This window comes from Galleria mellonella, unplaced genomic scaffold (assembly GCF_026898425.1).
Source record: "Galleria mellonella isolate WM207_F2 unplaced genomic scaffold, CSIRO_AGI_GalMel_v1 utg87, whole genome shotgun sequence".
Taxonomy (NCBI): Eukaryota; Metazoa; Arthropoda; class Insecta; order Lepidoptera; family Pyralidae; genus Galleria; species Galleria mellonella.
The window spans coordinates 2017598-2030316 of record NW_026442166.1 but is presented as its reverse complement, the minus strand read 5'-3'; the positions used below and the strand labels follow the sequence as shown (position 1 = coordinate 2030316).

The 12719-nt window shown below is 35.7% G+C and overlaps 1 protein-coding gene across 1 annotated transcript in view; it reads right to left on the bottom strand.

Annotated features, from left to right (window-relative positions):
• LOC113509070 (myosin-2 heavy chain) overlaps positions 1-12719 on the bottom strand; it is a 77466-nt gene that overhangs the window by 24894 nt on the left and 39853 nt on the right. Inside the window, exons 2-7 of the mRNA XM_052902039.1 lie at positions 7236-7385; positions 6845-6941; positions 6634-6689; positions 5043-5306; positions 3591-3758; positions 3093-3239 (exon numbers count right to left, since the gene is read on the bottom strand). Of these exons, the coding sequence (XP_052757999.1) occupies positions 3093-3239; positions 3591-3758; positions 5043-5306; positions 6634-6689; positions 6845-6941; positions 7236-7385 (882 nt within the window). The remainder of the gene's footprint in view (positions 1-3092; positions 3240-3590; positions 3759-5042; positions 5307-6633; positions 6690-6844; positions 6942-7235; positions 7386-12719) is intronic.

Here is a 12719-nt window from a genome sequence, read left to right as displayed (position 1 = left end):
TTAGGAGAGACTTTTGTCTCACTTTGTGTGTTCTACCACTTGTACAATGGATTGTGCTCAGAGGAATTATTTAATATGATGCCTACCGCCATTTTCTTCCATCGTACGGCTCGCCATCGATAGGGAGTTTACTCTCATACCCTACATCCTAAATGGTCGCCTACAACGCGATTTCAGAGATGTTTTCTCGTACGAACATGGAACATCGTATGGAATGAGCTCCCTGCCGAGGTTTTCCCAAGAGACTACAGCATGGGGTTCTTCAAAAGGGGGGTAAAGAGGTTTCTTCAGGGTCAGCAACGCGCGCGTAATACCTCTGATATTGCAGGCGTTCATAGGCTACCGTAACCGCTTACCATCAGATGGGCCATATGCTTGTTTGCCACCTCAGTGGTATAAAAAAAAAGTAAAATCAATGACTGCATCGGCATAGTGAATTGGGTTAGGTGTGTAATTCTTAACTACTCATTTTATTTCTAATTTCATATCACTTCACTTGTCATTCCCAAAGATTCATCATTGTCATCGTCATCTTAATTGATAACTATCCACTGGTGGATCCACATAGGCCTCCCCAATAAACTGCCATAAGAAACAGTCCCGAGCCACCTGTATCCACTGGCTTCCTGGAATACATTTGAGGTCGCCTCTCCATCTAGGGACCCTACCAAACTACACATGCCTATATGTAAGAGTAGCCTCTATCATAAAAATTGTTTTGTGATGTGCATAAATATTTACAATAAGATACCCCAGTCATTTCGTGAAATGCCCTTTGAAATTTTCCGAAGAAAACTACGAAATTGGCTTATTGAAAAGTGTTTTTACACGATAAAAGAATTTGTAAGTCTGAATGGTAGATTAGACTAAGAATGCATTTTACGTAATAATATTAATAATATGACATGTACAATTTTAATGCTTTATAACTATAATATCGACTATTTTTAAATTTTGACAATTAACTAATTCAATGTAACAATTAATATGTGTTTGGAATAATTGTTTGGACATGCATAATTGATGAATTTTTACTTAACATGTGCTAGGACAAAATTTGCATGCCTTTAGATAAGGCGAAATGTGTAGCTCGGTTACCATTTTAAGACCTTTGTACCACATTTCGAGCAAATAAATTATTCTTATTCTTATTCTAGTGGGGGTTTGTCTTACATTGTATTTGCCTGTCACTCAAACATATTTTTCCTCCATCAGTTGTCAGTTCTTCGAGCTATATGACGAAGACGTACTTAATTATATTAAAAATTATATAATACTAAAAAAATAATAAAGTATAATTTAATTAAAGATTAAAAAATAAATGGAAATATGTTTTCAAATACTTATACAAAAAAATACATGTACATTATTAAGGAATGATTTAAGAAAATTATAATTCGCAATCAATTAATAAAATCAATGAGTAGATTTTTTTTATCATATTACTTAATGTAGCAAATAATGATATTTTTAAAGAGTGTATATTTCATAAATTATATATTATATTATTATATAAAGTTAATATAAATGCTATTTATTAGTATCCAAAACTACGCTAAAAATAACAAACATACTCAGTTGTTGCCCTTTAAAAAGATAGATATATCATATCTACATATTAAAAAATCATTAATAAAAAATGTGGAAATAAAGTCACATTATATTTCACCATTCTTTTCTAAAGCCAATAAATAAAACTTATACATTATCATATAATGTGTAATAAATGAAAGTATATGAATTTTACACCGATATAATTTTATGTAATTGGAATGTCGTATTTTCAGTCCCTTCCTATCAATAATTGATACAATATACAGGATGGAATCTAAAACGGTAGCGGTATGTAAAATTAAAAATATATTTATGCTATTATAGAATATTATAGTGCCTATGATACAGGCGTTTTTTTTTCCTTTACACACCTTTTTTTTAAGAGGCGACTAAGTGAACTTAATTTTTTTACTAAAAGATTTTAGGTAAAAATTTTTAATTTAACTAACAAAACACTGTCTTAAAAAGATGCTAACCTTTTCAATTTCATCCTATATAATATTATGAATAACTGAATAATTAATTCAGTTTAGAATAGCTACACTTTATTTACAGTTGAAAAAACAAAATTTTTTTATGGTCGTTTCTTTGTGAAGATGTTTGTCAGCGCATTTGTAGTTTTACTTTTAATGAAAGATGATCAAGTAATAATAAACATATTTTGTTATTACTTGATTTTCCTACCCGTCATTGTTAACGAAGTTAGATATGTAATGTTAACAGTCTTCATAATTAAAGTGGAACTTTTGAAAATTATCTATCATTTTTAATCGTTTTCAAAAAAAGAAGGTTCTCAAGTCGATTGTATTATTTTACCTTTCGGTTGTATTGTTTGTTACCTCATAACTCCATCAGTTGTACTACCGATTAAAAAAATTATATTTTACTTTATCTGAAAGGATCTACATAGTAGTAGTTTAGTTTTAAATTAAATTAAAATAACTGGGTTTACTACAATTTAAGTTTTTTTTTTTTTTTTATGGAACATAATTGAATTGAAATACAATTGGAGTAATTTATAGTATTTTTGATTATTTAAAATATGCTCTGATAATAAACAAAAATGTTAATTATGAGATTTTTGTTAATTGAAATTTTAAATTTGATGATAAAATATTCAAGTATTTGAAAACTTAAATACAAAATAATTAAGAGGACTATTTTTATTGAGAGATTATTATTGTGCAACTTATTTTGTAGTTAAAATTTTAGTTTGCTTTCAGAACATTTTTTTAATCAATTACTATATGTAAAGTTTGAAAGTTATTTTGAAAGTTGACAGATAATTCCGTTAGCATATTCCAGTAAGCACAGAATGAACGCAGTTCAGTGCATTAAACATCCTTTTTTTTTTACTAATGAGGAATAAAGTCCTTTATATAATGCGCATAACATTACACTTCCCACTTTTTTAACATGGAACAGGCAGTATCTCGTAATAATTAAGTAATTTAATACTGATAGTCACCTACAGCTTTTAGCCAAGCGATAATAAACCTTATTATACGTCTAAAAACACTCAGCAAAATATTTTTTACCTTGCGCTGGAGCACGTTGATCTTTCGATCTTTGATCTCAGAGTGGTCTCGAAGTTCTGCCAACTCGTGGGCAGCTGCCAACGCTGCTGCTGTCTTCTTCTCCACTAGTCTACTCTTCTCGTCCAATCGAGCTTTAAGCTCTTCGACCTAACGGAAAAAATAAAATTTCAATTGTAAAACGAGTAAATTTTGTAATACAAAAACCAACACCGAATTCAAAAATGGCAGAAAACAATTATTTTGAATTAAAAACTGAACTTCTTAATCGAATTTTGATAAAATTTCTATGGCATCAAACCGAAAGTACTATCTGAAAGTATTATATATCCTTTCTTTACAAAATAATTTTCCAAATCGGTTTACAAATGACGGTAAAAAAATCTAAGATCGTTACCTTATATGTATGTACGATTCAGCTCTCATTATAATAAATATTAGATATTTTATATATAGTAACATCGAACGACATAAGAAAATAGGTCTTCAAAAATCACTAACGTCTGTTTGCAGCATGCTGTAATGTTCCTCCTTCGCGCACAGTGACTCCTTCAGAACAGCTATGTGACGCTGATAATCCTGGTGCTGTTCCTCCAGTGCTTTCATCTTCGCCGCCATCGCCAATATCTCCTGGTCTCTCCTCTGGATCTCCAGACGAAACTCGTCCAACTGAACATCATTCCACCATCCATCCGAAAGTCGGTATAGAATTAGATCAATTCAAAACGACATTAGTATAACATAATTATAACAGATTTCAACAATAACATGTAAAAACTATCTACTTAGGCAAAAGTGATGGCAGAAATGATATTGCTGTTAAAAAGTTTAAATCTACTTAATAATAATACTGGTTCAGAAATGGTCGTTAGTAATACTGGTTTAGTTTATGATGTAACGACTGTACCGACAAATGAAAAGCGTCGCAAGCTTTATTACGTGTACTTTATAAGGTAAGAAATGTTTCCAGCACTTTTGTTTCAATGACAATAGTAACGGTGTCATGGAAGACATTTCAACATTCTCCCATACTATACCGCATGCAATAACATTATTATTATCATAATTAATCGTCGTCTTAATATAACAATAGTACCGAATCATCAAGTCAATAAAATGGACACTTATAGCTGGAAAACTTTCTATGCTAAATAATAATAGTCATAAGTTAGAAGATTGATTGATTGTATGCCGGTAGAAAGTTTTCCAGGAATTAATAACTAACAGTACCAAAAGAGATGGATAGTAAACATAGTCGAATGCACGGGCGCCTATGTTGTGATACATTTACTACCGTTACTGTGATAGAAACGGATGAAACATGACGTCTACATGAAGAGGTCGGGTCGTGGTGAACTAGACTAGATGACGGGTGGCGCGGGAAAGCTCGTACTGGACTAGGTATGAGTTGCGATCACACCGAAAGCACAACATGATCAAATCATAAATTTCGAAGGAATTTCACATAAACCTACTCGAAGATATCATTCGATGCATACGACCACAACAGTCTTTATTTTAAACAGTCTCGATGAATCATCAAATTTGGTGTCAACGTAATCAACCTCACATGTTTCATCTAACCATACAATTACATCTAAATTTATATATTCGCTTCGTCTAAGGCCCTATTTAACAAAAATATTTCAATCGACATCTTTCAAGAATATAATTCCTCTTATTTAATAAAAATAGCTTTAACAACGAACAAGTTTACATAAAAATATTACGAATCAACACAGCCGGCGACGACTTCGGCTTAGTTCGGACTTAAAGCGAGAAATTGACACGGTAACTCGTCGGTGGAAGGTGACGGAGTCACAGGGTGGTGGCACTATAGTAGGGCGCGGGGCGCGCGTGCGGCGCGCGCGGCGCGGGGCGCGGCGGCCGCGCCGGCGGCGCGCTCGTGCGCCCGTCCTTCATCACGCGCACGTCGTTCAGCAGAAAACTTACTTGTCTCTTGAAGGGAGGGTCGGCTTTATCGAAAAGCGAGGCGTGGGAGGGCGCGAGGGAGGGCGGCGGCGGCGACACGAGCGCGGCCAGCTCGCTCTCGAGCAACGCGACCTGCCGCTCCAGCGTGGCGATGCGCGCTTCCTTGGTCTCGAGCACGGCGGTGAGGGTGGCGCCCGCACTGCCTCCGGGCAGGCCGGCGGCGGTGAGCGCGCGCTCCAGCTGCGTCTGCAGCGCCCGCAGCGTGTCCGCCGTCGCCTTGAGCTCCTGCCAGTCACGCGAGACGGTCAGCCGCCGCCGCCGCCCGCCGCCGCCGACGGCGGCACTCAACATACAACCTACCTACAACAGGCGACGCGTCTCGTCCACGCCTCGCTGGGGCTGCTACTACTGGAGCCTGCCTCCCGCCAATTTACGGGGAGACCGCCAAGTTGCGCAGTGGCACACGGTGGCCCTGGTCTTAAACAGCGCTTGGCTATCGAGTTGTGAGGGTAATTTTTGAAAATTATATCATCATTAATTATTTATTCACCATCAGATAAATCTTGCTTCGAGTCTAGAAGCGTTTATTGTCACTTAATTATTATATTGGGTAATTCCACCATTATATTTCCAATTGGCCTCAAAAAACTGTAAAAATCCATTAAAATATTATGGATCAGCTTAATATTAAAATACATTTAATAAAATATATACAAAATTTGTATATTCAAAACCGAAAGTTGCGTCATGAAGATAACACACCCATCGGTTGTATTACTGAACTGGCCATCTCATTGTAACTTGATGGTAAATTGTTGGGACGCGGGCTCCAGATACGCGATCCTATGGAACGATCCGGTATAAACTTATATATGAGCATTGTGAATCGAGACGATGCCTCGTCGAGAGAACGGACGCAGCCCCAGATAAAGGCGGTACAAAATAAATTTTGCATCTAATTAATGATTGCTCAAATTAATGTCCAATAACAAAATACGAGACGGTCTTCTCTAAGGTTCATGTGACGGGGACATGATGAGCCGCTAAACATGCAGTGTTGTGATCGATTTGTGTTCGTGTCGTTCTTAGTTCTCTGTGTGTTTGAGCCGAATTAATAACGTTGACGGGTTTAAATTTTGATTATCGTTGGATAATTGTACCACGTGTGGATGTAATATAGATTAGAAAACGGAGACAAGTGCTCGGGGAACAAGCTTGATAGTGTTACAGAGGCTCAAGAGACCGTGGGAGTGAGAAGCAAGAATCTTAAGAGTTGTGAAGGCACGTGGTAGTTCGTCACATACAAGGCAACGCGACAGTCACATTCGGCGTAAGTCAAATGAATGAAATGAAACTATTAAGTTCACAACTAACAGAAACAGTGACGATGATAAAGGTATCACAAAATAAAACGCCCATGTGGTTTATAATACTAGTAATACATAAATATAAGGAAGCATTGAAACGTGCATACTATATAGCTACAACTGAAGGAGACATTACCAACTAGAGCAAAGCTGCCAATGTTTTAGATTTTTCGATTCGGAAACCATTGGAGGCCTTGCTTGATTTACAGAACATGCAATATGTTTATTTATATCACGATAATTACCTGCTTCTGTGCCATCGCCTGCATTTGCTGAAACATTTGCCGTTCTTCTTCTTTACCTGAAAATCGTCCTATGTTTTATTTTTCCTAAAATTTTAGTAGACGTTACAATTCCTACACGAGCCACAAACTTTTCTCTCAAATTTAAAACTATCAATACGCATTTTACAATTAAACAGTAACAAAATAAACAATATTAATACAGCGAACATACCCATTCCTTTATTTTGTAGCATTTCAAGTAACTTTTTGATGCTCTCATCTCTTGCTTGCAGAGTTTGCTTTTGGGTTTCAATTCTCAACTCTAATTCCTGTATGAAAGAAACAAAGTAAGTTTAAATTTCAAGCTCCAACGCTAAATACAACTCAAAATTTACCAATAGACCTAGTTGGAAATAATAATTTCTAATTAAAAACATTTTTTTTTAAGTTTTTATGTTTGTGGTCGATATAAACTACTGGACGCAATGTGTCAGATTATAATAAATTAACTATTACCAGATTTTACAAAAGTTACGGATACAATATTTTACATTATAATAAAATAGGTATAGTATAAAAATTGGCAATAAACGTTAATAATATAATAATGCTATCCTTCTCACCTTAATGGTATCCCTCAATATCGCGATCTCTCTCTGCAGGTGTTCATTCTCAGAAAACAATGCTTCCAACTGCTGTTGCAATTCAGGCGCCGGTTGCCTCATCCTCAAACGAAGTTCCTCTTCTAATTGTCGCACGAGCATCGCTTGTTTCTGTAAAAAAATAATGGTCTCTTTATTAACAGTGTTGTACTTTTTTTATACTACAAAGGTGGCCAGCAAGCATACACAGCCCGTCTGATGGTATATGATCACTGTAGCCTATGGACGCCTGCAACACTAGGGGCATCACGTGCGCGTTGCCGACCCTGCAGAAACCTTAATATACACTGTTTGAAGAACCCCATACTGTAGTTTTTAGAGGAAACCTCAGCAGGGACCTTATTTCAAAGCCTGAGCGTTTGTGGGAGAAAATTTCTATGAAATCACCCCGAGCTTTTTGGATACCAGCTTAATCCTATCTTCTAGATGACCTCGGAACTCTACAGTGCCGAAGATGTCAACACGGAGAATCCCAATCCTTTGGAAGATGGTAATGAATGTGTTCCTGAATTGCTATAGTAAATGGGGTTCTTTTAATACTCCACGCCAATATTTGATATTTTATAATAAAAGTAATAGTAAAAAAAGGATTGTTACTTTAAAAATAATAAAAAATAAAAAAGCCTTTTATTTCCCATTATAAAGAAAAAAATATTACATGCAATTTCATTTAATAACAATTATTTTCTTAATAAAATAAATTATATTATATAATATCTTTTCCTTTACTTGGGTATCCATTTAAGGATATAGGCCTCTTCCAACCTTTTCCACATGTTTCTGTCCTTTGCGAGTCTCGTCCAAGTAGGTTACTTTAGTTCGCAATAAAACAATGTGTTAAGAAGACGTGTCATTTCATTTTCTAAATAGATTAATCAAAAATATTTTTGAACCTTAAGTGCTATAATTAGTTCTGAGATCTTGTAGAAAAGTCATTTGCATGAGCACTACTATCCTAGGAGTAGGTAATATATATATATATATATATATATATATATATATATATATACTATATCTATATATTTTAATTACAATATCTATATACTGGCTCAAGAACGAATATGTTAAAAGTCTGTTATCCAATCTTACCAGAGGGAGACTTTGTACAAAAGTCGATTGCTTGGGTACCTCAGTCCCATTTGTGTTTCATCCGTGAAGCAATTGTGTTTGCATGGCTGTGTTTCGGTTTGAAGGGTGGGCGTATGGCGTGAATTTACTGAGTACATAGGAATAACACCTGAGTCCTCAGGGATGGCAACGCATGGGTGGTATCATGGGCGAAACAGTATACTGTTATGTCCATGGTACTGCTCATGTCTATAGGCGACGGTTACCACTTTCCATCAGGTGGGCCGTCAGCTTGTTTGTTATTCTAAGTTGTATAAAAAAATCCAAAAAAATAATATAGCATATTGACATAATTTTGATCAAGCCGGTGATAATGTTAATAGTACCGATTGAAAGAATAAAAATGTGAGGGCATAAATAAGTCGTCGAGTCCGCATGGTGTAGCTCAAGGTCCCTTAAATGGGTATGGTAGCTGTTATCCGCCCGGCTGTATATAGAATGTGCCAGCCGAGGGATAAAATTTTCCATCGATGGCGAAATGTTCTTAGGCAAAAGACATCATCCCTTATCCGTAATTTTTAAATATTAGATATTATTTAAATCGACAGGGCCTTTATTCCTTACAAAAGTTTGATAATATGGATGATTGTTTTATGATTTAATTAACTCAAAAACAGTTTAAACTAATCCATTTAGGACTTTACTTCTATGTACAGTTATACGATAATAACATTAAAACATCTTCTTTGGCAAGAAGTTTAAAAAAAGAAATTAAATTATAAACAAAGAAAACCCACTTCTTTTTTTAAATAAAATTTCAGAATTCAAGTACCTTTATATTGCCTTAATATTTTTTCCACACAAAATTTCACAATTAAGGCACACTGGCATTCAAAACGTAGAAACAATTTAACAATTTGTATATGCAAACGATAAAGATAAAACCATGACAAAATCAAACATACTTGTATATTCGCACTAACAATACAGCAAATAACACGTTTATTTATTTATTTAACACTTTATTGCACCAACACGTTGTATATGTTGTACACGTCGTCCACGACTAAAATCGGAGCTGCCAATTTTCACTATCATCAAGGAGCGACGTACCTGCAGTGCCTGTGCTGGATTGAAATAAAATTAGCCGACTGCTGGATTGTGCGGATTAAACAAAGGATGCGCGATCTGTTTCCGGCCTAAATTTATCTTCGTCTCGTCCTCAGCATGAGATACCTATATAGGTTACATATTACTTATTTGCTATTATTGATAAATTGTATTAATATTTTTTATTAAGTATAAATCTTTATTATTAAGTTACGATGAAGCGCGCCATTGTCGAACATACAGAATTATATTCTAGTTAGGATGATGAGGATAGTTGGAGATCCAACCCACACTGAGTAATATCCTATATTTTAGTTTACTTAAAATTGTATGCAATTGTTTGAATATCACATTTTGATTAAATAAATGAATTTATTATTAAAAAAATATACTCAGTTTATTGTGACTCAAATTCGATGTTAATTCCATACAAACATTGAAGTTAGTGACAAAACTTTTAGCTTATAGATTGTCGAGAAATATCTAGAGTTAATATAGACAGTCCGTAGGAAAAAAATATGTCTACAAAATACAATTTTGACAATAAACATAATAAAATAATAGTATCAACGATGGACGAATAAATGGATAACGATGCGATAGTCGGATCACATCCCGCAACTCTCCTTTTGCGACGGAGGTTAAGAAGTAATTAATGTAATTAATCATTTAAATAACCTAATTGTGTTAGACTTACGAATAAAGGACTTATTAAAAAACAGTAAAGACTTTTTATGAGACTTAAAATGCCAAACGAGCTGACGGGCAACCTAATGCGAAATGGTAACCATCGCCTCTAGACATAAACAGTATCATGGACGTAACAGAGTAGACTGTTTCGCCCATGATACCATCCTTGTGCTGCCATTCCTGAGGCCTAAGGTGTGATACCTTTGTATTCTGTAATTTCACTGCCATATTCCACCATTCAAACCAGCCATGCAAACATAACTGTTTCACGATAGAAACACGAATAGGACAAAAGTTCCTAAACAAACGACTTTTGTGCAGTCTCTTTCTGGTTATATGTAAAGCTCTTTAACTTTTTGTTCTCTTAAAAGCAAATAGGTACAGCATAAAAATACTAATGTAAAGTAAATGACATTATAACTGTGCCCCGGGGAAATAACGCGAATCCATATGTATCGAATGGGTTTATTCAGTTCACTCGATATTATCTTGTTTGTTTTCAAATTATTTTCCCAAATCGCCATTGGCCCCCGAACAGAAACTTTTATTAATAAAGTAGAATGAGATATGGCAACGAAATTACAGGGTTCGAAGGCATAACTCGATACCTTAGCAGCCATTAACTGTCCGCTGCTGAATAACCTCCTCCATAAGGAGGGTTTTGCCAATAGTTGCCACGCTTGACAAGCGGGTTGGTAACCGCAGTTAGGTTTTGACGATTCAAAAGAGACGCGGCTGCCCATCCCCCGAATATTGAGTTTTATTAATTGCTTCTTACTACAGCCACGGGAAAGGAAGGTGCGGCCTATTGTATGCCGGGACCGCATATTGTAGGACAGGTAAAATACCTAGTGCAATGACCATGATAGGCTAACAGACCTGTCTTCATCCTTATCATATTCTCCATTAGTGCCATAATTAAATGCACCATTCCACCTTCATCCATTAAAAATAAACTTTACTAATTTCGATTATTCTTTTAACAGTCAACAATGTTTAATCCCGTGTACTGTTCTGGCTGTGTGGTCCCGGCATAGAATAGGCCATCTTTTTCTTTCCCGTGGGTGTCTTAAGAGGTGAATAGGGCAGGGCGAGGGATGGGCAGCAGCATCCCTCTTAAAACATCCTCAAAGGCCTAACTGCGGTTACCAATCCGCCTGCCAAGCGTGGCAACCACTGGCAAAACTCTCCTTTGAGCCGTACCATGGACATAACAGAGTATACTGTTTCGCCCATGATACCCCCCATGCGTTACCATTCCTGAGAACTCAGATGTTATTCCTCTGTACCCTGTAAATTCACGCCATATCCCACCCTTCAAACCGAAACACAGCCATGCAAACACAACTGCTTCACGGTAGAAACACGAATGGGACAGAGGTACTCAAGCAATCGACTTTTGTACAAAGTCTCCCTCTGGTAAATAATAATAGTGATGATAAAAATGCAACAAAATCCAATATTATACAATTGTATTATGTATCTACACCTCGAAAATAATATTTAATATTTAAAATATTTTGTATTCCTATCAGCAAATAAAGAAATAAAAGTTTTTGTGCCATTTTTATGGGTGCAACGTGATGAATTTTTTTGCTTACCATAAATAATACGAATAGATAGTGGTAGTTACTTTTTATTTTTCTTTTATACTCTCTGTTTCACTAGTTTTTGCCTGCAACTTCTTACCGGTAGATTTCTGAAGTGGATAATCATTTCTAAATGGCGTATCAAGACAAAACATCCACTAGATTTTAAATTGGACCTTTAAAAAATATGACTGTGTACAACTTGGTGAACAAACATACAGACAGATAGACAGAGATACAAAAATGCAATTTTTTTTAATTTAGCTTCTATTAGCAATGGTGAACACGTTGCTTTGCATAAACAAGGTCTCGTGTTTTATTCCCAGTTGGGCCAATTTATGGGGAGAATTTTGGATTGACTCAAGTTTGGGTGATTTGGATTGTGACCCCAGATACTTTTTACAGATTATTGTCTGACTCCTCATAACACAGGATATTCTAGCTTGAGGATCAAGCAATTGGTGTAATTGTGTGCCACTTATGTTAATTAATATTATCATCTTATCTCTCTTATCTCCTATGCACAGATAATCTTTGTATTTACACAGATAGGTAATAATGATGTAAATACATATATTTTATTGTTAGTAATACAGACTACCACGATGGTTTCCAGGAACCACGTGGAGGACGACCTCATAAGGTGTATTGTTGGCAATGGTTTAGCTTTTTTTTTTTTGTTTAGTTGGATACCATTACTAACAATCCCTTCCCCCTCACACATTGAGAGGGAATAGGGATTGTTAGTAATGGGATCCAATCAGGTTAATAGTCTATCATATTATTATTTTAGACAGGTTTTTTTTTACAACACAGGGGGCAAACGAGCATGCGGCTCTCCTGATGGTAAGTGACTACAGCCGCCCATGATCACCCACATCACCAACGGCATTGCAGGTGTGCTGCCGGCCTTTTAAAAGGGAATACGCTCTTTTCCTGAAGGTTATGTTGTCGTATCGGTTGGAAAATAATGCTGTTGGAAGTTGAT